General features: G+C 42.7%; 1 protein-coding gene across 2 annotated transcripts; it reads right to left on the bottom strand.

Annotated features, from left to right (window-relative positions):
* Positions 1-6995: 6995 nt before the first annotated feature.
* Positions 6996-25330, bottom strand: G3BP1 (G3BP stress granule assembly factor 1). 2 transcript variants are annotated; one of them, XM_085073768.1, is made up of 12 exons: positions 25179-25330; positions 14406-14519; positions 13132-13213; positions 12574-12747; positions 11669-11759; positions 11076-11169; positions 10499-10703; positions 9985-10086; positions 9474-9585; positions 9031-9156; positions 8813-8922; positions 6996-8075 (listed from the first exon to the last, which is right to left on the bottom strand). In XM_085073768.1, the coding sequence occupies exons 2-12, from the start codon at positions 14498-14500 to the stop codon at positions 7869-7871; spliced, it is 1398 nt and encodes a 465-aa protein (XP_084929894.1). In that variant the 5' UTR covers positions 14501-14519; positions 25179-25330; the 3' UTR covers positions 6996-7868. The 2 variants fall into 2 exon arrangements, with proteins under 2 accessions (XP_084929894.1, XP_084929893.1); XM_085073767.1 differs by having other exon boundaries at positions 8813-8943; positions 25179-25329.
* Between the last annotated feature and the right edge of the window lie 1309 nt (positions 25331-26639).

Genomic DNA, 26639 nt, shown 5'->3' with positions numbered 1-26639 from the left:
AGGCTTTAAATACTGTTGCTTATTCCTTGAGGGGTTGGAAAGAGAATTCATGAGGCTGGACTTGCCCCATGAAGGAAGAGACTTGGTACAGCATGGGCAGTGTCACCTCAGAAAGAGAGCTCGAGGAAGCAGCAAGGAAGGGAAGTGGAGAAGGGACAACCTCTGTAATGTAAGAATGGTGCTGGGAATGGATCTAGCTGAACAGCTGCATGCCAAGGTGTGGGACACAGGCAGAAGTGTTACAATGCTGGCAAGTCCTTGGTTAGATGCATACCTCCACTTGCAATCAATCCCACCTTTTATGAGGAAAATTAGAGTAATTTTAAAAAAACAAACAACAGCCCATCACAAATTAATTGTTGTTACATCATCTCCTCACCATTTTAAGTGACCATGGCCAGTCCCCTTGGTCACAGCAGTAGAGCTCAGCTGTACAAGAGATGCTCAGCTAGAGGCTGAGCCAACAAAATCTTAGCGGAGGGGAGCAGAAGTTCCTTTGCCTTGTGCTTCTCTAGGCCAGGGAAACAACAGAACCAGGGCTTTGAAACACTTTGCTCTGCCTACACTGAATTTATATTATTTCCTTTCTATTATAATCTTCCCACATCTATGTTTTTGTCCAAAACACTGTCATTCTTCCAATTCCAGGGTTAGATCAGAAGAGGAAATAAGTTCAGAAACAGCATGGACCAAGCTGACAAATCCCCAAGTTAACCTGCTCAGAGTGGAGAACTGTAAAAACAGCACCTTCACAGCCAGACTGATGCCCTGCCCCACCCCATTCACAGCCCTCCAGACCTGATCAGGGTCAATAAACTTGGAAGACACACAGATTTCAGAACTATAATTGATACATCCCTCCTTAAATTAGGTCACAATAGCAGGTTAATGCGGGGATTTGTCAGCTTTGAGAGCATTCAAACTGTAACTTTTTGGAAATAAACATTAAGATCCAAACAGTGATATTATGTGGGAATTTGAGAGACAGGTAAGCAATTAACCTTCCCCTCATTGGGAAGAGTGACCTGAGTGACCTGCTGTGCTTGAACTCTGCCTCTGAGCTCCATCTCACTGTACAACCAGCCTGGTGCTCCCTGTGACTGGGGTGGGGGGTCAGGGGACACCAGCAGCTCCAGAGGTATAAAAGCCACAAAGGCCAAGGGACTTCCTCACCACATGCATGTAGAATTAATGATCCTGAAAAATGCACCGCCTGGAGCATCTCAAGCCTACTGTGAAATGGATTTCCTACACAAAAAGAGAAGTTTGTGTGGTTCCCAAGTCTGGTCATGACATACTGACAGCACTAATCATGGCCAGAGCCCACCTCTTCTTTCATGGACTTACCAAGCTGCAGCAAAGGTTTGACTGTTTCAAAAGAACTGAAATAGGAGGTAACTGTGCTAAAAGCCATCCAGACGCGTGTATGAGATAGAGCAAAACTTCAGCTAATTCAGAGACTGAGAGATGTAAAGACAAAACAACACACAGAGGACTTCACTCAAAAATGGCCTGACATGCAAAGGTCACTGCATTTCATTGCAGTTTGCCATCCTGCAGTATTGGTGACACCACCCTGGAAGCAGCCTTGGAACCCTGATGATGCACAAGCCTGTCCGAAGCCATTGTTTGTCACCACCCACCCGAGATCAAGCCACAGCCATGAGCAGGCTAAACATCATCGTGGACAGTGACATTTTATGGACTGTGTTGTCTCTCACATTCTACCACAGTGTACAGCATATCATGCTTGTTATATTACAACTAAGGAGTAATGAAAAACTTACACTTAAGTGATATAAAAAAGCAGGGGGAAGACCCAGGAATTTCTCCCATCCAACTATAAACGCACACCCATTTACATTGTTTTGTAAATTAATTTAAAAGAAAAATAAAAATATTAACATATTTCTCTTCAGGATAACCATTGCAGATTTGGTTTTGCTTTGGAGGGGAGATGCAAACACACACAGCAGGAATACTTCCCAACTGAAAATGCACAAAACGAATAGAAGTGGGAACAGTTCAGCACCTAGACAGTATTTTCCTTTGTGTCCTTGATAAACATTACCTCAGTTTCCCTCAGCACTTACTTCACCAGTCAAACCCTCAAAACCTGGTATCTAGGACGAAAACCTCACAAAAACTTCTGAAAAAAGCCTCTTACGCAGTGGCATTGTGCTGCCCCATTTTCTGTATCACTCCCATCTGCAAGCCATTTGTATGAAGAAAACATTTGTTTCCAAAGCTTGGCTTACTAAAGCTCATTTGTTCCCAAACACAACAGCGCCTTGATGCTGTTTATAGCAGGGGCAGCCAAGGGCTGGGCTGGTTCAGCAGTGGGAGATGTTACAGGGTGTCCCATCCCTCTGCCAGCACTCCCTGTCCCCCAGGAGGGCAATGCCAGTCACCCTCCACTCAGGATAAGAACATGGGGTTTGCCAACACAGATCCAAACCTCAGCTGTAAGACACACACCCTCCTGACACACACATCCACCACAGGCCCTTTGTCAGTGCTCTGTTGTAAGTACTAAATCCAGATTTGAGCTATTCATAGGGGTTTTCATGTACTTGCTAAAAAAAGAAAAAAGATTGATACAGATTTTCCCAAGCTTGTTCATCATCAGGAAAGGATGGCAGCAATGTCAGAATGTTTTCATTCTCCAATCTTATCAATTCCTCAGAAGCAGTGACATTAAACTGGCCCAGTTTGATCAACTTTTCAGCACAGGAAAAAGGACAGGCTGCTCATAATAGGACCAAACTCATCTCCCTTTAACTTCACACAAGCACCTTTAAAACAATGAAACAGCTGCATATGCAGCTGTTTTCATTTTACTCTTTGCAAGGTGGGTGCTGAAATATCTACATATCACAGGCGATAACCAGAAAAGTATTCAGAGTAAGAATCCTTGGAGTTAATGTAAGAAGGAGGAAAGAAGTGGACAAAGCAAGTGCTCTCTGAGTACCTCTGCTGGTTCATTTACACAAGTTTGATAAAAGAATAGAAAAGTCAATGCTTTTTAGTTTTCATGCTATTCTCCCACCAAGAACAGAGGAGGGACTAGAGAAACACAAAATACAAAGTGCAGTCATGTTAAGAACTTTAGATGTGAAATCCTCCAAAAGGAATAAACTAGCTTAATGATGAAGTACTTAGTATTTACTTCTCCCTACATACCTTAAAAAGGATGTCCCTTTATTTTCTACATGGGTTTACTATATATGCATATATATAAATCTATACATACACAAAATAGGTATGGCCTTACACTCCATTTAAGGATATTTTGCTACATTGGTCAGAGTGCAAAGCAAATGCTTCCTTCAAATCAGTATTTTTACATCATGAAGAATAAACCTGGAACTTTGACAATTTGCATGACCACACAGCCACAGTGGCAGATTATTTTTCTGGCTTGTAAAAAAAATTTTAAAACAGAAGTTCTATTTCAGCAGTTTGAAGATGGAATGTAAAGTTTCTGCTGTTAAATGTATATAAAATATATTTATTGAATCATACATTCATGCTGATTCCAATAAAAAAATTAAAGATTTTTCTGACATTTCTCTCCATGGATTTTTAGTGCTGGAGGTTCCATGCAGCCGCTGGAAACACAAAAAAATGTATTTCTTGTACCATTTTGCAAGCTAGGGCATTATTTATACATAGCCTTAAAACTCCTTGGTAGATGCAGTGACCTTGGTGCAGACACCCAAAATGGCATTTCAGAATGCACAAAAGAGTGCCTCTCACACTGAATTTCAAAGATGGACACAAAGTATTTTTTCCTTCCACAGTCAGGTGCTTTGTCAAGTCTGAAATATCACCAGTGGAACAGCAGATCCCTCTTGGCTTGGCAAGTGGCCTTTTGTCACAGAAAATAGAAGGGCAGCATCCTGCCCTTCAAATCTATTCTGAGAACATGCCATTACTCTAAAAACTGTTTGTAAGGAATGATGGAGTTTGGAAGAATTTTAGTTTCGTGTCTCATAACCAAGAAAGTTATTAATAGACCACCTTGCCCCATTCTTCCATATAACATGCAAATAAGGATAAAGATCTTACTGCTGGGAAATTAAATCATCACCAAGGCAATTCCTTCCTCCCACAGCACACATAGCTTAAAACTTCTTATGCTGTGCGCTCCTACCCCCAAGAAAAACCTTGTAAGGGAAGGAGAAACAATTACAAAATGGTTTGTTAAAAAATATGCCCTTCCATAATGTGCAGAATAAGCAGCTGCAGAGATCCATTGCAAATCTTCATACCTGCACCCAGAACCATCCTTTTCACTACTGAAAGTGAACCTCCAGGTCTCAAGGACATCTCAGCCATGTGGCATCAGAGGGAAGTTTTTCAGATTCAAGTCGGAGCTCACAGTTATCACACAGGCTTTCCTATTCCAGGGGTAAATCCTCTCTGCCAATCCCTCCTTCCAGCAGCAAGCTCACCACTTCCACACTCACCTGTATGTGGAGAGTGGACACCCAGGAACACCAGAGCTTCAGTCTGAGCAAATTTACAGAAAAATAAGAAAAAAGAAGCTATCAGAGGGCCCTGGAGAGCAAGGAAGTGATCTCAGTCTGAATCAACTTGCAGAGCCAACAGCTGCATTCCTAAACACACCAAAATCTCAGTTCAGCTTTACACAACAGCCCCACACTAGCCTGCTGGTATTTCTCAGTACCTCAGGTATTTCTCCCTGCTCAAGAGGATAACTAAGCCTTTTTAATGGTACAATACCCTTGACGAAAAGGCAGCAGAGGCAGAGCATGTCTTCCAGTTCTGGTTTGGGTGCTCTGAAACACCACTGCAAGTGAAATGGTCTTATTTCAACTTGCCTTACACTACTAAGATCAGTCAGAAAAGGCCAGATCACACCAGTCACATATGATACACTGTCTGTACTCTTGAGAGACAGATCAACAAGGTATCATGATCATGAAGGTTATTCTAACACTTTCCATGTGGCTGCTGTGAGTGCTAAAGCCTGACAGCTCCAGACAGCTTTTCCTCACTTCCTAAATCCCTGCAGAGCACTGGGACACCAAGAGCATCTCAGTATCTCCTCCTCCTTGTCTTGACCAAAGTGGAGACACTAGAGACACACACACAGAGTCTGATTTGTTTAAGACTAGCATTTGTTTCCTAGAAAGAGCTGAACTACCTTGGTTATTACAGGTCAGCCTTCTTGGAGCTCTTGTAGCCCACTGCAGCCAGCTGAGGTAAATCAAATTGTGGTTTCTTCATAGTCATCTTCAAGAATGTATGCAAAGCACTGGAGGTCTTAGGCAAGTTGAGATACTGAAGTTTTAACAGCACAGCAAGGCAAAAACCAGAAGGGCTGGAACCTACCAGCCCAAACATCAAAACCAATGTGCAACATTTCACAGCAGGTCTTTTCAGTGGACTTTGTTGTTATTATTATTATTATTATTATTATTATTATTAGCAAGTCACAGAGCCACCAAAATGCAAATACCAAGAGTCACTCTACAACATAACTTGCTTTTGAAAAGTATTTCTTTACAAGACATTCCAGCAGAATTTTACGTAAATACTTTATTTTGCCTGTCATCCTGGGACAAGAACATCACTTTCTGGGTCAACATATTCAGAGTACGACTGATGTGAGGACAAGCATACATTTCACCCTTTTAAATTCTTCACTGACACTCTTCTTTCAAATCAGACAGCAATGAGCCAGAACTGTCCAGCTCCCACTACAGAAATGAGGGTTCAAGCTTACGGATGCTTTTGCAGATTTGGTTAAGAGCTATAAAAGCTTCTATTAAAAGCACTTTGTTAAAAATCTGAAGTGCAACCTGTTACTGCAGTCTTCGCATTTAATGTCAAGAACAGCAGAAACCCAACAAAGGGGAAAAACATATCACACACAACAAGGACGGAATTCAATGAAAGATCTCCATTGCATACTTTGACCTCACAGGCATTCCTGATAGGAAAAATGCAGAAAGCTTTTGTTTTTTAAAAAAATACCAGTTACCACCACAAGAGGAAGCAGCAGAATTTCCCAAATGCTGGCTGTGAGAGCACACCACAGCTCACACTCTCCACCAGCTCACCAAGGTATTTAATTCATCAAGTACAGACGGTAAGCAGGCCAATCCGAGACACAGTTTTAAGGAGAGAAGGGACAAACAGTGTAACAAATGTGAAGAGAAAAATAAAACAGAAACCAACACTCTAGCAACATTTAGTACAACCAGGTTCAAACCAGTAAGTCTGGCAAGTAAAAGGCAAAACATGACTGTTGGGGACAGGTAATACTGAGGGCAGCTCTGCTCCAGAGCTTACAAGAAGCACAGGCCAAGAGATGACACACTGCGTATGCACAGTAATAAACCAAGAAACATGGAAACATTGACATCCTGACACAGATTAGCTAATATTCCTATGCAGCTCTATTGTGCTACCAAGACTGAAGGTCTGGAGCTGACACAAATCCACCATTTTCATCCAGATGTTCAACACCAGGCATTACAGAAATACTACTTTGTGCAGCACAATCTTACAAGATCTCTTGGACTGAAATTCCCAGTTTTGTATTTTATTTGCACTTTCATCTTCTTTCAGAGGCAGTGGAGAGCATTCAACATCTTTAACACCAGGACAGACAAGCACCTTCCATATCTCTGACAAAAATTCCATCTTATCCACTTCAGGTCTGAAGCAAGGAATGAAGTACTGCAAAAATAACTATTACTTAGAGCAGTTGGAACTGTAAAGGATGTGACAAAGGTATTTCTGCTTCACTTGTACTTTTGCAACAGTTATAACAGGACCTGCCCAGCTTCAAGTTCAAGTTATTAACTTTTGCATCCAAAAAGTATTTGCTTTCGATTATTTAAATGCAGCCAAACTGATGTACAGAAGGTATTAAAAGTCTTAGTTTAACCACCTCTACCTTGTAAACCTAGTGACTGAAGAGTCTCTTCCCCTTGGAAAAACTCCAACATACTCTTGACTTGATAAAGCAAATCTAGACCTTTTTTATTTTTATTTTTTTAAACAATTTGCCAAAACTGGAATGAGAGATAAATAGAAGGCACAACAATTTTGCTTTTTTTTTTATACAAATACAAACTAAACATGAAAAAAACTCCCTATTTCAATAAAAAATTTCACAAGTTCAGGAAAAGTGTTTGAAGAGTCAAGTTCTAGACATTTAAAACCTATCCCACAATCCAAAATTTCAAAGTGGTAAAACAGTAGTTTGAATTCCTTGCTGTGATCATGTATCAAAAGAAAAAGATTCTACGGATACCCATTATTCCACTTTTACAGCGCCACAGAGAGAAAGGTGAAAGTCAATTTTTCAAGTGGCAATGTCTCCGGACCGGAGGATGTTCATATGACCCTCAAAGAAACATCGAGTTTTGCTTTTCTGCCCTTGAAATACTTGCCAAGAACTATGTTTTCCTACAGGCTCTTGAACGCATGCACGTGAAATATTATTCCGCTGACTGAAACGCACCCAAATTCAGTAGAAAGAGGGGAGAAAAAAAAAAAAGAAAAAAGAAAGAGACACTCCTTTAGGAAAAACCACTGGTACCAAAAAAACAAAAATCAGTCCGTAAGTTTGAGGCGAACAAGAAAATTCAGTTCTTTTCTTTTTAAAATCCACTTTTCCTAAAACGTTGTTCCACAAAGCTGGAATCTGGGACAAGGACTAGAAAAAATAAATCACAGAACCATAACACAAACAAAAAGGGGCCAAAATAGTATCAAACGTAGCAGTCTATAACAGGCTAGGGCCACATTCCAAGATACCCAAGGCTGAAATTCACAAATCTGCAGGAAAAAGGGTTTGCGCCACCACGTCAACATCCACGATGAATTCACTGGCGTTGCCCGATCCCCCTTCCAGCTCCAAATCCTGGCTTCTGGGACATTCCTCCACGTGGAGGCCCTCGAATCCCACCTCCCAGCCCCCCACGAGTGCCTCCAGGTCCACGGGGTCTGTTATCTCGGCGGTCACCCTCCCTGGCAGCTCGTGTTTTCTTCTCCTCCACGTTCAGGCGCACCTCTCCCCTGAACATGATGGGCTGCAACAGAAGCAGAGAAGGTGCTTTCATTAATGGGTCACCAGGAGCTCTTCCAAGTCAAGCAGATTGCTGCAACTTTGTCTTATTGCCTCCTCTCCATGAAAGATTGAAGTGTTTTAGGATTACTTACTAAGCAATGGCAACAGTCAAACCACGCATTCAGTCTTGGGCCTTACTGGAGAAGATAAGTGTGTGAAGGAGCGACACCCGAAAAGCCATCTGAGGCTTTTCTGAACATTCTGATGTGTTTCAGGAAAGAGCTGGGCTGCAAGCAAGCTTACTGAATGGCTGTGAGAGTGCATCCACAGTCCCTGCCTAGCACAGCATGCAGGTATGGGCACACATTCTCCATTAGCAATCACTGCTGACAGGCTGAGCAGGTACCTCCTGTCTCTGTTAGCAAAATCCTTTTTAGCCTGTACACCTATACAGCTTCTTCCTTTCAGCCTCTGACAAACAGGATTCTACTTGTCCATAGAGTAAGATTCTCTCTACCTTGTCTTCTTGAAAGCTATTTATACACTTCCTGTGTTCAGCAACCTCCCACTAGAAAAAGGCTCTGTAATGAGCTGCTACAAACATCTTCAATGACAAAAGACTCTGCACAAATCTTGGTAATAGGAGGAAAAGACACCACACCTACTTTATTATGCTCAAAAAAGATACTGTACTTGGTCCCTTTTAGTCTTTCTGTTCATGTGAAAAACACAAAAACCACTGACTAGAAATTTATTTACCCTGTTGCTAAGGATCTTCTGAACTGGCTCAGGATCATCAAACACCACAAACCCAAAATTGGGGAGCTTTCCACCACTGTTGATGCGGAGTTCAACAACATTGCCATAGCCTGCAAGAGAAAAGCCGAGTTCTTGGGTCATACATTAGAATGCTCTGTTGACCACACTCATGGCTGCAACCCCCAACCCCTCAGACAACAGCAAAGAAACCAGCTTACTTTGGAAAAAGTCTTTCAGTTCAGATTTATCCACATCATGGGGAAGATTCCCAACAAAGAGCTGATGACTGTCTGGGTATCTCACAATCCGCCTGGTTTCCACATCGCCTTGATCACCCTCGCGAACTTGAACAGAAGAGCAAAACTGGTTTTAGGAAAGTCAGTCCCCACACCAAACAGAAAAACAAGCCATGGAGAGAATTAGCACCATATACAAGAAACAGAATTCACACTATCTATTCATATATAAAAAAAGGAAAGCGTACTACACAAAAAGCAGTTACAAACTTGCTAATCACCTGAGGCCAAACTTGATTTTTATTCAAATAAAACCTCATTGTTTTACTGACAAACAACGAGCCTTTAAAAGCTTAAATTATCACATTGCTTCCCCAAAACCTTTGAACAACAGAAAACAGCTGCTTCTTTGCAGCTCCTCTTACTTGGCCTGGGACCCCGCTGTGGTGGGATGCTCGTTCGCTGCTCCCTCACTCGCTGATCCCTCTGAGGTCTCTGAGGGGGAGTCTGAGATTCAGGCTTTGCCTCAGGGCGGGGCTGTATCAATTCAAAAAGGAGTGAACAGTTGAGAGTCAGACAAAAATACCAGTAGGTTCAGCTTTTAAGAGCTCACTGTCAAGTTGGTTATAAAAATACTAGAAAAAAAATCATGCTGTCCACCTGTGACTAAAATCCATGTTTGTTCATGTTGGCTTATACATAAAAGCAAGCAGCATTCATATGAACATTCCCTGTTTTCCTGAATGAGAAACAATTCTCAACCCAAAACCCAAGGAATAACATCTTGATAAAGTATCTCAAGAATCACAGAATTCTGAAGTCTTTGGGGGCTGGGAATTCAAATCATAAAGAAGTAGATCTCATTCTGTTTTTCCCCACCTCAGTTTACCGTCAGCCAGTTTAGCACTTAAAGTTGTCCAGGTGCTGGATTCCTACCTGCGAGACTGGTACTTTCACAACATGAGGTGGTATTCCTGATACTGGAACAGCCCCACTGGGAGGAAGGTTCTTGCTGGTTACTGATGCCCAGGAAAATGCCTTAAAAAAAGGTAATAGTAACATGACTACCTCTCCTCCTGAAATATATTACTGACAGTACAGGTAACAGGAACAAATTTTAACTTATACTTGAAATTCAGGATCCAGCCAACAGCAGTTTCCCCACAATTTCCTTCAAATTAAACTCAAAAAACTTAGTGAAATGACAATGGAGTCACACTTATACTCTATTTCTGAATTCCACAGAGTTGAAAGAGCACATGGCAGTGGCCCAACACCAAGTGTAACATCAAGGTTAAACAAAGTTACTGGATTCCTGAGCACCAATCTGTCCCCTTAACACTAAGAAGTGACAAAAGTCTCCAGGCAAAAATAAAGCTCTTTAATTAGACAGGAGAGCCATACTGATAAAACCACCACATCAGAGAAAAGAGACATCCACTGTCATTACCCTGGAGTCCTCTTGCACTGCAGGAGCTGGATCAGCAGGAGCTGGAGAAGGACTCTTTTCCACAGTCTCTTCTGGAGCAGACTCCTCTAATACTGGCTCAGACTTCTCTTCCTGTGCCTCTGGTTCAGGTTCCTGTTCAGGTTCTGCCTCTGGCTCAGGCTCAGGCTCTGCAGCTGTCTCTTCCAGGTGCTCCTCGATGTCATTGCTATAATACAGCAGCACAAAAAGCAAGAAAAAGAGGTGGTATTGAATTTATTCTATTACTGGTGATAAGCAGTGCTACTTATCCAACACAGAAGTCAGGCACATGACACCTGAGAGGAAGAACAAGACCAATGTGCCTAAGTAAGGTAACAGTGCAAAGGGATGCAAATTTTGCATTGCTACACTATAAAGCAGAAAAAAAAAAAAATCCAGAGTCTCCATGTTCAGCCTAAAAGCATTTTGATTCCAGCTGATCAATAAACAAATCTTTTGACTGTAAGAAAAACTGTTAACAGCAATAAATTCATTTGACCTGTTCTACAAGCAGCCTGTCTCACACAACACCTGACTTCATCTATAAATATACTATTACCTGACAGCCTGCTCGTAATAAGCACCACTATCATCAGGAACAGCCTCAGGTGTCTGCTGTCTTTCCTCAGGTTCCTCCCCTTCCTCCTCTGATTCTAAACAAGGTTTGAAAAGAAAAAAAACAAAAACATACATCTTTAGTATGAGGCTCAAACACAAGACAACTACCACAATATACAGGCAAAGTCTCTACTAAAGAGCACACAGGAAGCACTTTCAAGATGTGACATGGAGCAGACATTTCCTTATATTTCCACTATTACTTTGGTTACTCAGTTTTGACCAAGGTCAAACAACATGTTCCAAATACTTCAGAGAACCAGATTTATAACCTACAAATCTGACTGCAACTGCCAAAGTAAGTCTTCCAGTTCTTCTAATAGAAACAGAGTAAGCCAGAAAAATAATCATCTGCATGTCACAACTCCTTGCTGGACTGTAAAGGAACTACAGGCAAGTAAAAAACCTACAAGCATATGAAATTTAACACTGATCTGTCTTCTCCAGAAGATTACCTTTGGTCTGGGAATAGAATGTTGATACAGATCCAGAAACAAACACCAACAGAACCATACAAAACCTTTTGTTACTTACCCTCTGGAGGCTCGGTGTCAGAATCCCCAAAAACCTCATCCTGGTAGCGGAAGATATCGTTGTGGACATAGAACTTGTTTGCAACAGAACCCTAAAACCAAATCAAAGGGAGGAACTGATTCAATTACATCAATTCAGTAATGTAAAAGTTGATATAATGTAACAAGAAAGCTTTGAGCACATAATCCTTCCCACATAAAATTAATCCAAATTTGCCTCTTATAAGAAAATAATGTTATTTGGGACAGGAAAACAAGAAAGAAAAAAGACAACACTCCTAACAAGTCAAGCATGCATGAAACAAAGGAAAAAAATTGTTGTGGTGCTTTTAATTCCAATAGCTCAGAACACTGAAGAAGTGTGAGAGACAACTTCCTGGTGTCCAAAGTATCAATTCTTATCTCCAAGTCATACTGGAAAATAGAGTGATCTTGCAACACTCATTTTTCACTACCATTTTCAATTCTGTGAACTGCTTTGTTTAAAAAAAAAGTCTATTTAAAAATGCAACTTCAAATCCTTAGCCAGCATTTAATGAACAAAAAAATCTGGAACCCATGTTTTCAAGTGACAGGAAGCATTCCTCTCTACTAGTACTTTTTCAGTAAAAAGACCAGTTGCTAGGAGAGAAATCAAAGATAACATCATTTAAATTTGCTTAAGAAAAAAATAAGCATTGCACTAAGCTGTGAGTCCAAAGTCAGGATACTTCTAACCAGTTTCAATATCCAAGGTTAATATACAATCATACAGAAGCAGTGTAATTCCCAAAGGAATTTTCAGAACACCACTGCTGAATTTTTTGACAAGTTACCTTCCCAGTCTAACCCTTCAGACTGCAACCCTGAAGGAGACAGAGCTCACTGATGCTGGCAGAACCCCTGTGTCCAGCCCAGCACACCCACCTCAGGCGCGAGCACGAAGGTCTGCATGAACCTGCGCACGGGCTGCATGTTGTTGGAGAGCTCCCCCATCACCTGCACCACCACGCCGTCGTTGAGGGTGGCATGGGCGTCCACGTGACGGATCTTTGTGTGGCAATCCTTGAAGTTTAGTGACAGCACCTTCTTGTGGATATCCTAGGGAAGAAGGGTACATGTGGGTTACACTGCAGAAGCCATTTCTGCTAAGTTAGCAGCTTTCAGAGAAAGAAAAACCATAAAACACCGGTTTAGGATACATTCCCTAACTCTGGAGAGAAAGCTTGGCAGGATGCTTGTTAGATCTGCTTTGCAAGCAACTTTACATTATGAGCTTTCAATGAAGAAAGCACATTTTGCCTAACTATTGCTATCTACATTTAAGGGAGCTTTTTCTCCCCCATTTGTTTTGGTTTTCGTTTTTTTCTTTTTTTACACAAAGCACTTGAAGAGGGGTGGGGGTGAATCACAGCTGGATACATTTCTCAACTACAAAGGTGACAAAATAAAAGAGAACAGCCCTTTTGTTTTTTTAGTACTTACAGATTGCCCATAGACTGCGTCAGCTGGTTTTCCATTGGAATCCAAGCCACCGTGGACATAGGAAGAGTTCTTCCCATAAAACCTGTTGGAAAGAAATATTTTAATACCAAGCTTTGCTGTGGAGGAACATTGAGCTTCTACATTACAGTATGAATAATACACTTTCAAGCAAGTTTCCTGTCTGAATCACTAGAATAAAGCCACACAATCTCATAATCCTGTTACCAATCTGGGGGTGGGGGGAAAATGCAAGATTTTCTCAAGTAAGCTGTAGCATTCAGGTATGTCAGAGACCTAGGCACTAACAGTCAAACCCAAAGTCTCATGGGAATTAATGATCCAATCTCATTATCCCCTTTCTGCACAAGGGCCCCAAAGCAACACTCTGAACATCCAGGATGCTGAAGGCTCCCCCTCAAGTTCTGATTTCAACAGAGCAACTGATTTCAAGCTCGAGCAAGGAGCATTGGTGCCATTTTTTTCTTCTACAGTAAGGAAAGTACTGCAGGTAAATCTTTCTGTAACTGAGAGATTACAAGGTAAAATGTCCTAAGCACCATGGTACTGCACTCTGCCAGCAGATAAAAGAATGGAATGGATTCCGTGGCACTGAGTCAACTGTCCTCTGACCCAAATGGATGAGGTCAGCTGTCCACCTAAGTGGAGAAACACTCTAAGCAAGTGTTCCTGAGACTGGAAGGTGGAAGGTTTCAGAAACTGTATCTGGCTACTCAAAACACAGCAAAACAAAGTCTATCTTCATAAACAAGATTAGTGTCAGAAAGGATGTCTGTCGAACCAAAGAAAACCCATTTGTTTAGATAACAGATTGTAGTTTGCTGCATATCCATAATTTCCATGACTTTCCTTTAAGAAAAAGCTGGTGTGACTCCCAGGAGAGACCAGTACACAAGCACACAACTTATTCAATGTTTCCTTCTAGTCAGCAGGCATTTTATCAAGCCAAAAACTACAGAAACATTTAACTAAGTATTTCCCCAACTTCAATTTATATTGATCACAACAGAAGCAGCAAGCAGCATTTCAGTTACAACCAAAACTCAGATATTTAAAAAATTCCTGTAATCTTTATTATCCATCTTTTAACCCAGCTGATCAAAACCAGAAGTAAATGCCACTCAGCATCTTGAATAAATCACATTTTAAAGTGTCCAAATTCAGCAAGCTTAGACACAGTAATTCATTCACCAATTTTAACACACAAGTTAAGAAATTAACACAGAAAACCAGCTCAGAGGAAAGCAGAGCTTTACCTGTGCAAATAGTCAGGTGCTTGGTTCAGCAGGGTATAGTACTGCCTCACAAATTCCCGCCCGACCAGCAGGGGACTTGGCTTCTCCATCACCATTTCTTTGGTCAACTGAAAACTATGGAGAGAAACAAAAGCTCCATAAGGCACAAGCATTTCAAACGGCTGTTCACATCCTGATTGCATAAGCCACCTAATCACAGCGGAAAGCACACACCAAAACTGTTTTACCCCGTAAGCAGTTTAAGCAATGTGTTTTCAGAGTCATCAGTTGTTTTGGTGCCAGGGAGAGGATTCCTGGGTACCAAACCAGAGGTGGGAGAGGCTGTATGGGCAAGGGAGGTCACCCCATAACATGCCAGTAGTTAATTATCCCACGTATCCTCAGTAAAAAGCAGGTGGCAGGCAAGTATGGTTCTTCAAGAGGATTTGCTAAGTGGCTAAGACATTTACAGTCCATCCAAATTCTACTTACCTCACTTGACTTCACAATCAGAATTAAAAGTCAGATGTTCTCAGGCAAAGCCTGTGCTACTGTATTAGGGGCATTTTTAAAAGGTCAGAATAAGTCCAACCTATTTTTATCAGCAGCACAGCACTACTTGCTATGAGTGTCAAGCACTCTGGAGGAATACCACATTATATTAAAATTACTATGCTACTAACAAATACATGTGATTCTTCTCCTGCTACCACCAAACTCAGCAAGTCACTTCTCACTTAAGTTCAGACCACCAGTCAAGTGAACAGCAGCACCCATGTCCAGGGACAAATCCACCTAGGTACCTTCTACCTACTTTCCACGGATCTGTAAGTAACAAAAATAAAGTGTCTGCAGGTAGGTTACACAATACGTGTATCTTCAGGACAGGCCAGCCCAAATCAAGGGATATTCCCATGTTTCCTTGTTATCAAATAATCATAAACACTGATCACACTCATTTGAGATAGTTTTAAATTGACAGGGATAAACACCAATACCAGGGCATGTTCTTGGTACCAATTACAGAAACAGGAGATTTTCTGCTTCATACTCAGTTGTACCAATGAGTAGCAGAATGGGGGCTTAGCAAACAGTTCTGCTGCTGAAAGAACCTTCTCCCCACTACTGAACATCAATCTCCTTCACTACACAGCCTTTTCCAAACACATGGTATTCAAATTCCATATGCACATTCTCCAGGTGTGATATGCAAGTCAAAACCAAGACTATTGAGTTGAGCCCTCTAAAGGGCACTTCAGGAATCATTACTTATCAGTATTAAATAAAAGCAGGTAACTATAAATAGCACTAAGACTTGGTGGCATCAATGAATGGGGGAAAACCCAGACTGGATGACAGCCAGAAGACAGTATGGAGGGAAAAAAAAAAAAAAAAAAAGAAGCCAAATTAAGTAGTCTTTTAGCATAGACTAATCCAGATGGAGCCTGCAATGCCCATGCCAAGCCAGGCACGCACTAGGACAAGCTCTCTTTGTCAGAATACCCAAGAGCACCCCATATCCTGGGAAAACCAAGTTGCCCACAACTTATCCTTTAAGCATAGCAAAAGGGAAAGAAAAAGACTGGCTTTCTCATGTGTTTGTACCAAGCCCTGTCCCAGTTCATCCAAGGATCTTAAATGTTTGATACTATATTTAAGGAATTTCAGAGAAGTTGTCCTTTAGACACCAAGAACAGAGAAGAGCTTCAAAAGACAGAGGTGACCAGGTTGGTGTTACTGCAGTGACAATTTCAAACATACAACATCCACAGGGCTGCAAAGGAAGTCACAACCACACTGCTGGATGGACCAGGAATGCAAAACAGAAGCTTTAAGCCTCAAAGAGATGAGCATACATAAAAAGATGGCATAGAAGCTGGAATTTTGGATGAAGCTAAGTCCAAATGCACTTGTCAAATTCCATGCATCTCAAACAATGTATGAGGTGGACTCCAGAGGATGTGTCCAAGAACGCCCTCTCTTTCAGCAGGGCATGTGTCAGTCACCAGCACCCAAGGAAATATTACCTACACAATAATGTGCAGAATAAACAAGACTAAATATGACCTAGAACTGAAAAATGCTTTTCAAAACTTTCAGAAGCTTTCAGCTGTTTGAAGATATTTTCAAGAACTAACCACGCAGAAAGGAAGCAATAGTCCATGGCTGGGTCTGGCCTGCAGGAAATGCTCAGATTCTGCAAACCACTTTCATTTCAGGAAGGTTCCACTATCTGTGGTTTTGCAGAAGCCTTTGAACTGTAAGTGTAAAGTATTACAGATACAGATGTCCAACACCCAGCACAGTCTGAAGTGACAAAATCCTCCAAGAGATGAACTCGTTTGCCTTCTAGTCCACATTAAATTAGATCCCCATAAAATATTATCAGACAATAACACAGCTAAAGGTGGCTACCACTGCTGACTTCCTCATCCCACTTTGTTTCCTCTCAAGCACTTGTGAAGCTCTATCAGGAGCAGGCCAACCCTAAAGCACTGGGAGCAGAAATGGCATGCAGACAAGACCTGCACTTCTTAGCTCCATTCAGCTTAACTGACAATGCAGGATTTTTTTGCTCCACAACAGTTAAACTTTCTTCTGTGCTGTTAGTTTACAGACAGGAAGTCAGTCCTACCATATACCTTCAAGATCACCACTTGGAAAATGACAGGAGGTACACTTAATTTCTTTGTGAAGATGTTAAGTTTCCATGGAATTCAAGCTTATTCCCACAGATGTAAATAGGTAGGTTTTCTATTCAGTTCTGATAAATGATGAATTGGGCTCTTCTGAGAATTATTTTCAAGTGCTTCCTAGAACACCAACATACAAAGCCTGACATTCCCACATAATAACAAAATGTTCCTGTAGCACTCAAATCTCAACAGCTGATTCACCAACAGCTCTTTCAGATTTCTGTTCTTTAGTGAAAGCCCTCACCTGCATTAATCCACAGACATATCATCTTCCATGCTGGTCTCAAGTAATATTGAATCTGAAATTACTTGATTATGTCTGTCACACTTACATGCTTAAAACAGTACATAAGAGAACTTCCCTCCTGCTAAGGATGAAAAAAACTTTTAACATGAAAAGAGGAATTGCAGAGTGCCCAGTTGTTCTCAAGCAGATCTGAAAAGAAAGGGGAAAAACCTTTACATGACCTAATCAGAGGACACCAATCTGTTTTTACTGCTGCTGCACCTGCTGCTACGTTGCCAGTTGCCATCTGTTCTTGTTCTCCAGCCAGCACAACCTGAATGGTGGAAGCCAAGCATCTCCTCAGAGAGTATTTGCTCCCTACCACTCATGAGCAATTTACTACTCCACTATTCCCTGATCCAAGAAAAATTGAAATACTGTATACTACATTTTCATTGCACAGCACATAATAGCACCAAATGTTTGAACTGTCACTACATTACTCCTGATAGAAGCTTATCCACACATTTTCCTGTCAATTGACACAATGATGAAAGGGTGAAAATTGACAGGAAAAGCTGAAAATCTGATTATTTAAGATTCATTCATAATCATGCATTCATATTGCTCCATATGTAAAACAAATTGGATAAGTCAAAGTACACCATAACAATTCTCCAGCATAACTGAGCCCCTTCCTTAAGCCAAGGACTTAGAGGAAGACAAATACCTCCTTTACAGTGGTTAGCACCTGGCTGGTGGAAAATTCCACCATCTGTTACAATGCTCCCACTTGGCAGAAAATCAATGTCAGGCACTGAATTTCTAAAATACTGTTATGTAAATTAGAGCCATTTATGTAAATTCCGTATTAGCAAATTCAGATATAGGTCCACAAAACCTATTAGTATATTAGTATTCAGAAAAATAGACTCAGCAGCTCACAGCTAGCATTGGTTCATATTTTATCAAACTACATTATGGTGAAAGCAAACTACACATTGGTGTCCCAACTCAATTTTTAATTTTTAAATCAGAAAATATAGCCTGAATCTTGCTTCTACTGGACTTCCTACACAATAGAAATCTGTCTTATTCACATCCCAGGATGTCTGGGCTCTCCCCAAAACTCAGGCAAAACCCCCTAGGCCTGACGTAACAATAACAAGTCAAAGAACCAAAACCCTTTGAACTAAAACACACAAGTCAGAAAATCCCAAATTTCACTTCCCAAAGTGTGTGGCAATTTTAAACATCTTCTGTCAAGAAAAAGTCACAACTAACAAAAAGACAAGTTAAAATTTAATCAATCTCAACGTGCTCCAACGTGTTTTTAACATTATCCTTGTTTCTTTGTTCTCTGTCATCTTTAATTACTTTTTTTTTTACTTGCACTTCAATACAAGGAACTGTCTCAAAAAATTCAAAGTTCCTACAATGCATTATAGTCCTGACTGGAATATCACACAGTAGAGTTCACCACTTCTCCTTTGGCTACTCAAGTGCAATAAGGTGAAAATTTGAACTCCACTCCTTCCATCTCTACAAACTGGTGGGTATTACAGGGTGCCAAAACAGTCATTCAGAATGTCAAACCTTTCACACAACTCTACTCCCTCATTTTGGTACCAGTGAATTCCTTAACTTAAAAAGGCATTTTGGAAACTGAAGAAACAGCCAGAGAAGTTTGCATGGAAAAGAGGGATCTGTATCCAAGCACAGCACACTACAAATGTGGCAAACAGCAATTTTACTGGAAATTAAAGGTCTGGTCAATAGTTAATAGGATTGCATAATTAAGTGTCATTTGGGATTTCTCCAAGTTGCTTAGCAACAGGTGAGCATGCTCAAAGCCACAAACCATTTATCTAGATGAAATAACCAGCTCTAGAAGTTATTGCTGCTGTTAAGGACATAAAATGCAAAATCACTAAGAAAATGCCCAGCATGCCTCTAAGAGGCATGATACAGACTGAAAGTTTAACAACAAAAGCAAAACAAATACAGCTAATTCCAACTCTATACATTTTACATGACTTGTATCTGCTCTGCTGCTGACTAAGCAATTGAAAAAAAAAAAAAAAAGCTGGTACCTGTGTGAACCATGATACAAAACATTAGAGTGAACAATGCAACACAAGTTAAACTTGCATCCCTAGGCAAATTCCAGGGCCCATCTCAACTGGGGATTTACATCATCACATCAGCTTGCTCTCAAGTAGGAAGACTGATGTTAACCTAGGTAAATGTGTATTTAAAGCACAAAGATCACAGATACACTGAGACACCCTTATTTTAATACAGCCTCAACTATCCGAGGGAAACAAAGAAACCCAAAACAATCTAGTTGTTGATCCAAACCGAAATTATGGAGAGTTGAAAATGCACCTCAAAGAAGCAGGCAGATGAAGTCCCAAAACACTAATCTGCTTTAAAAAATAGGTCTCATTATTTGCCTGCCACTGGATGCAGAGATAAGACAATGTCACTGGGACAGTGTCACAGCAACCCAGCCTGTTTTAGACACTGCAGCTGCCTACCTGTAACCACTCCACCTTTTCTGCCCTTTGACAGATTTAGAGGGAAAGCATCCCGTCTGGAAGAAGTTATCCTAAAGGCAGCACTATTCCACAGGGTGCAAGACGCTAGGAAGCCACAGCCAATGGAAATTCAATGATAGGATAACTTATGCAATAAATAAATATTTGAGGATCAAATCGGGACAAGCTGTGAGGTTACCAGCATTCAACTCTTACTAGCATCTCCAGGAAACATTCAGATAGTCTGTAAGATAAATGTATTTGCCAGGAACTTACAGAAGCAGGCACTTCAGAGCAGTGTGAAGAGTCAAAAATATCTTGCAGACAGAAGAGTCTTTAATAATTTTCCAAACCAACACCTAATAAAACGTGGATCTGGACTGTCAAACTCAGCACAGCTATTTCTCCTTTCACTTGTGACTCATCTCCACTGTATGACCCACACAGCCTACAGAGACAGGCAGTGCCTACATTCATTAGATACTTGAGGTGTTACAGGGAACTGGATCCTAAAAAAATAATCACACAGCAACCAGAATCCCCAGGCAAACAGCTTTCTCTGTGCTTAATTACCCAGATGCAGCAGAAAGGAAGAGCAATACCTGAGCCCCTTCTGAAGCTTTGAGACACATTGTCAAGGGACACTCTAGAAAAGCCAGATATTACAACATATGGATAAGAAAAATTAAGTTAGAAGCTTAACTATTTTCTAATCAAAGCATCCAAGCAATCAAGCAAAATTTAAGCACAAGAAAAAACGTTTTCATCGCAGGATTAAAAAATAATTCAGAACTGCATTTAGCACTGCCCATGCTAATACCAAAAAAACCCTCAGCTTGCCAGTGGCAGATGGGAAGCCTTACTCAGCAGCAATGCACAGCCCTTCAAACACTGGGAGAATACAAATAAACAAACCAGCAATTGCTGAAGAGCTGTCAGTGTAGAAGTCTGCCTGTGTTTTTGCTAACAAACCTAAGTGTGACCCACAAATTGATGGGTATGATGGAGTCTGCTGTTTTTTAGACAAAAATCAGCGCTTCTTGTATTTTTCAGCTCTACCAAGCAAGAAAGAGACAAATTGAAGACTTCTTTTAGATTCTGACTAAAAGCATTAGAAGAGTGATCATTTTGGAGAAATGTAATTTCCAGAGCATTAAGCTCAGAAGAAGATTAAAAATACAAAGACCACCTGAAGTGTGAGGGTACTTGAGATAGGCATCTATACCCATACAGTATGGAATGAACATTTACCTGGGTGAGGAAAATGATACCACACACTATTCCTGGCACTAAGAGCATAAAGGTCCAATGACAAACAGCAAACTAGGTACTGTTTACAGAGAAAAAAAAAATCTAATCAAGACGAATCTTGAAAACTTGCCATTAAAACTGATACAGTAAGAATTTCTCAACAAGGTGTTTGGGTTTTTTTTAATTGATCCCTCAAAACACTTTGCTTTCCCTGCCTGGTGAGCTTAATATGGTGTCGGTTTGGGTTTTTTCTTTATTCCTTTTTGATGCTCTTTCACCTGGCTTTTAAATTTTTACTGGGTATCACATATCATCACTCCTACTCAGCAGTTACCTACTGTAACACTAAGATAAGGTCATCTTACTGAGCCTAACTAGCAACACATCATATCCTCACAAAAATGCTTTTATTTAGCATTACAAAAAAACCACACAGCCCTTGTGATTTGACAGAAGTCCAAAAGGAACTCTTCTTCAAAATCTGAGTTCCCTGAAAAATCAAAGCCTTGAGAATTCCCAGAAATATTCCTACATTTTTAATAATCCTAAAATCAGATTACCCTAAACAGGCTCTCTTAAACCTGGGAGAAGGACTTGCCTTTCTAATTGGACCTATTTCAACCTCATTTACCCTGCAATTAGAAGCAATGTTAATCTGCAAAATTACATTTTAAGCATGCAAATTTCATCCTAAATGGTGGTAGGACAGTGCTAGTCTGAATGGCTTGCTTACACATTATTTAATGGAAAATAAGTCAGCTTTCTGCTTGTACTGCTCTCCAGACTGCTTCATGATAAAGCAGCTACTTAGACCCTGTGATTTTGCCATTAGAACAGGTTTTGTTTTGACATCCAAGAGCTGCTCCAACATCTCGAAGTTGGCAGCAGGTCCAGTCATCTTCTCTTAGGTCTGCAAATTTTCCACTTGGCTCCAGTGCAGCTTCTTAAAGTAAAAAAGCAAAAGTTACTCATCAGCAGTCAGAAGAGGCAGATCAGAACCCAGAGCTATACAGGCATTACTGTGAAATTCAACCTCACTCCCACTTGGATTAGAATCACCAGGATTAAGATTTAAAATATTTCCTGCATGCCAAGCAACAGATAACTGCAAAGAGAATAAGCTCCTTCACCTCTACCTACCGAAGTCAAATAAGTTTAAACTTAATGTATCAATTGTATCCTTTCAATTAGGACTGACACACCATGGCACTGTTACATTAAAGACAAGAAATCAGCCCAGCAGCAGCCAGGAAACTGCACAGGACAAAGCAGATGAAAATGGAAGATGGCCACCAGCATTTTCCAGGGCAGTGCTGCACATTTGCCTCAGCAAGGAATCAGGTTCATCACAGATCACTCCTACATAGCTGACAGCTCCCAGGCTCCTGCTCTGAAAGCAGCACTGCACCAGCCATGTCTTCCTGGAAGAGGTCCAGACTTAATATAGCAAAACTAGGACCTCAAACCAGTACAATACTCACTGCCTGCAAAGTTTTAAGGATTCTTTTACAGTACCTGAGAATCACCCTTCAGTTTTTCTTTTTAATTACTCAATGAGGTAGCTTAAGATTATCAAGTCTATTAATTAGCAGTTACACCAGGAAGTTAAATAATTATTTCAACTCTCCAGATTTTATTTAGGCACCTGTAAAAAAACCACCATCTTCTAGACCAAACTATCACTCTGACTTTTGGTTTGTTCCAAGCAGAACAGACTACAGCCAGCATAGCAACCAGCACCACCCTGCTGAAGTCCTGCTCTCCTTGGACTTCCTCTTGATTCTTCAGTCATCTGCTTACTTAGACAAAAAGGCCCAGGTGCTAATATTAAGAGCTAGAATAATGTTTTCTAATTTGAAGAGGCCATTTATGCCAATCTTATAAGTGCTCTCTCATCAGGGGTCCTACTATTTTGAACAGAAGTATCAAGATGCACTTTCAGCAACATCACCTTTGCTTTATTTCACTTTCAGTAAAAAGTGTTTCTCTGTATGTTAACCTTTCAATTTGCAAGGTGAAAAATAAAAGCTCTGAACCGAAGAGTCTGCTGTTTCATCAGGTGCATAAAGACTGTTTAAAATTCAAATGTTCAAATTCCATCAGTTGTGTTGAACCCTACCGATGCTGTTTTGTCAGCAGCAGAGAAGTGGTTCTGCCATCACAGCACTAACAAATCCTCTTGTATGCTTTTGCTGTTTCCTAGACTGCAAAGGTTCCTAACAGAAGATCCTGATGAGCTTGGCACACACAGACAAAGTCTTGCCCACCAGGTTTTCTACTTTCATTTTAATTACGCTTCCCTGCCTTCAACTTAAAGAGTTCACACTTAAAAAAACATAACCTAGCAAAAAAAGGGCAAATTCACACCAGTCAAGAACTGGAGGCCACTATTTACCACCTGATGTATACAAGATTAAGATTTTTAAAAATACTTGTATTTATAAAATTATTATATACACTTGCAAAGGTTCCAACACTGATTTTTTTTCCTAACAGACTTTATACAATTAGACTTTCTAACAGATTTTAACAGTGCCTTTCAGGCAAAGCAGTCCCTGCAACACATGATGCTATCAAAAAGGTCATGAGATCTCCATCATAAAGATAAGGATATAAGACTTTAAGCACATGCATACTTCCAGCCAATCTTCAAATCAGCTGTATATGCCATCCACATTTTTTTTTTCTTTAAGCTAGACTCAGAACTTTACAGTATTACATATAGTGACTTAACCACCACAGGAAAGGTGAGTTCAGTTCACAGGATGAGAAGATGCTACCACCAGCATCATGGAAGCATCACAGAGCTATCCAGCAAATTGGCTTACTCTTTACAGACAGAACAAGAAAAGTGAAAATTTGGTCGAAGAGAAGAATATCAGAAGAGGTCTGAAATGCAGTTTTTGTCTGCCAAATTCTGCACTTCCCTTTATGACATCAATCTAAAAAGCCTTGTTAGCCAAAAAAAAAAAAAAATCCTACACACCCCCCACGTTTGATTTATGGCATCTGGAAGCTTCAGCTTCCAAAGCTTGATAGCAGTGTCCAGATTTCCTAAAGCTGTCACTCCTGGCTGTGAGAGCAGGGGCTTGCCAAAAATAGCACACACTGGAAACATGGCGGCTTGCTGCAAATGCTGCTTTCCCCCAATGGTGGAACAAAAAAAATCCTTTTTTTGGTAAAGAAATCTTATTATATGCGTGCAAACCTTAACATAAAAGGTCACCAGGTAAGCCCGTTGAGAATTATGGACATGTTAGATCATTCACATCAACACTAGGAGGTACTGGAAGATGTATCAAAACCTTTTTTCTGGGGTTTCTCCACCACGTACATCTGGGGTTTTACAAGATGCTGGAAAGTCTCCTTACAAGCACTACTTCGCATTTAAATCTTGGCTTAATCTCGGATTCAGCCAAGGTCATGCGGCAGACCAGGATAAGATCCACGCTCGCCTGCTCGAATTGTAACTTCCTTCAGCTATTAAGTTGTATCAAGGAAGCCACCCCGAGCTGATCCTCGGGTCCGGACCGAGCGAGCACCCAGCACTGCCCCTCAATCCGCAGCTACAACCCACTATTGAGCGGGAACACCTCGGCCTCCGGGTGGGCTCCTCCCCGGGCCCCACCTGCCCAAAACAAAACCCAAAAGCGGAGAGCGAAAAAGCCTGGGAGCCTGGAAATGCGAGAACAAAGCTGGACCCGCACCCCTGGCCTCGCACAATGCGGGCCCGCCAGCAGCCGATCCCCCGCCTTCCCCCTGCCCCGCACCGCTCCGGCCGGCAGCTCCGAGGGCGCCGCGGCACCGGCAGGGCTGGGCAAGGCTCCGGCCGCACGAGGGCTGCGCGGCCGCGGGTCAGGCGGGAGGGCGCCCGGCACAAAGCGCCGCGGGCCGGGCGGGCCCCACGCCGGCGGGATGGAGGAGGAGGGGGCGGGAGGGCGCCGGCAGCGCCGTCCTGCACGGCCCGCGGCCTACCGAGCGCCGGGGACGCCTCGGCGCCGGGGCGGTGCTGTGCGGCCCGCGGTCCCCCCGGGAAGGCGCGGCCGTGCCCGTGTCTGCCCGCGCCCCCCACCCCCCTCACCTGCGGGCGGAGCGGGATGGGAGCGGAGGCGCCGCTTCACCACAGGGCCCGGCGGACGAGAAGCGCCTCACGCAGCGGCGTGCTCTGCCGCCGGCTACATATATCCGGCGCGCAGCCTATCCCGGCGGGAGCGCCCGAGCCAGTCACAGAGCCCCGATCGCCCTCATTCGGATGCTGGTTGGCCCACAGCCGTAAGGGGGCGGGCGTAGAGCTGAGGGGCAGCCCAGCCAACCAGCCATGCGGCCGCTCTCCGCGGGGCGGGGAGAGTGATTGACAGGCTGGCGAACCAATGGGCAGTGAGTGACACCTGATAGACTTGCCCTTTGGCCAATAGAACGACGCTCTCCGCGCCAGCAGGCACGCAGGGCGGCGCGCGCCGGACGCCGCAGTGTGGTTGAGCCGCACTGCAGCGCCCTTGAGAAAGTGCTGGTAAACCCCGTTATAGATGGGGGCGGGCCCCGCGGGGCTCGGCGGCCAATGGGAGGGCGCGGCGGGCGCTGACGGACAGGCCCCGGCCGGGGCTCTTAAAGGGGCAGGCGGCCGCCACGCGGGGCGGTGTCCCGCGCTCCGCACCGCCCCCTGCCGGAGGGGGACGGCGGCCAGCATGGCGGCGGGGGCGGCGGGCGCCATGTGCGGGGCTGAGGGGGCAGCCAGCGCCCGGCCCCTCACGGGCTGCGGACCCCCGGCAGTAAATAGCCAGTACCCACGCGTTTTGGCTGTGTCTCCACAGGCTGCTCGGTGGTCACCTGGCCCGCGCACCTGAGAGAAACCCCCGCTGGGGGTGGGCAAAAAGAGCTGCTCGCACCGAGGCACCTCCACCAGACCCAGCTCCGGCCCTTCACACAGTGCGGAAGGTGGTGGTCACTGACCCCTGCCCGTCCTGGCACGCTCGTCATCCAGCTGCTTGTCCCTCACGGCATTCATCTGCCCCAGAGGAAAGACAGTCCAAGCAGGAGCATTTTCTAACACACCTTGCGATGGAGGAGGAGGAAGGCCTGGATGTTCTCAGATCCTTGCTCACCAGGAGGTGCTGGTCCAGGGAGCCCAGAGAGCAGGAGGGAATGGGAGCAGGCAGTGAGCCAGAGCTAAGCAGCTTCCAGGCAGCCATAGCTTTCCATTTGTTTGTGTCACGTCCCATCCTACGTGTATCTATGACATGAAGCACTCAAAGATTTCACCCTATAAAAATGATTTCCTGCCCACCACCACATCCCTAAGCGCTGGCAAAACCCCTCCCTGCCGTGCCTTGCAGCAAGAGATACAGACAGTGGATTGGCATGAGGCCACGCTCACCATTAATATCCTCCCCCAATACCTCCGCGGTATTTTTAGCCTAAGCCACACTGCAATCTGGCAGTTTATAAATCAGCACTGCAGACTTTTAGAAAGTTTAACATGAGCCCAGCGACCCAGCACAACAGCCCGTCCCAAATAAACGCTGCCAGGGGGATCCTGGACATC

This window comes from Lichenostomus cassidix, chromosome 13 (genome assembly GCF_008360975.1).
Source record: "Lichenostomus cassidix isolate B80296 chromosome 13, HeHo_3.0, whole genome shotgun sequence".
NCBI lineage: Eukaryota > Metazoa > Chordata > Aves > Passeriformes > Meliphagidae > Lichenostomus > Lichenostomus cassidix.
Note: the sequence above shows the minus strand (reverse complement) of the source record. Positions and strands in the feature narration are given on the sequence as shown.

Bases quoted from the DNA above. Each gene is read 5' to 3' on its own strand.
- G3BP1 (XM_085073767.1), bottom strand. From the start codon at position 14,500: ATGGTGATGGAGAAGCCAAGTCCCCTGCTGGTCGGGCGGGAATTTGTG. The intron at 11,170-11,668 runs GTAAGTAACAAA...AACCTTGTTTAG, and splicing joins TGACACCGAGCCTCCAGAGG to AATCAGAGGAGGAAGGGGAG. The intron at 9,157-9,473 runs GTAAGAGGAGCT...CTTCTGTTCAAG, and splicing joins ACAGCGGGGTCCCAGGCCAA to TTCGCGAGGGTGATCAAGGC.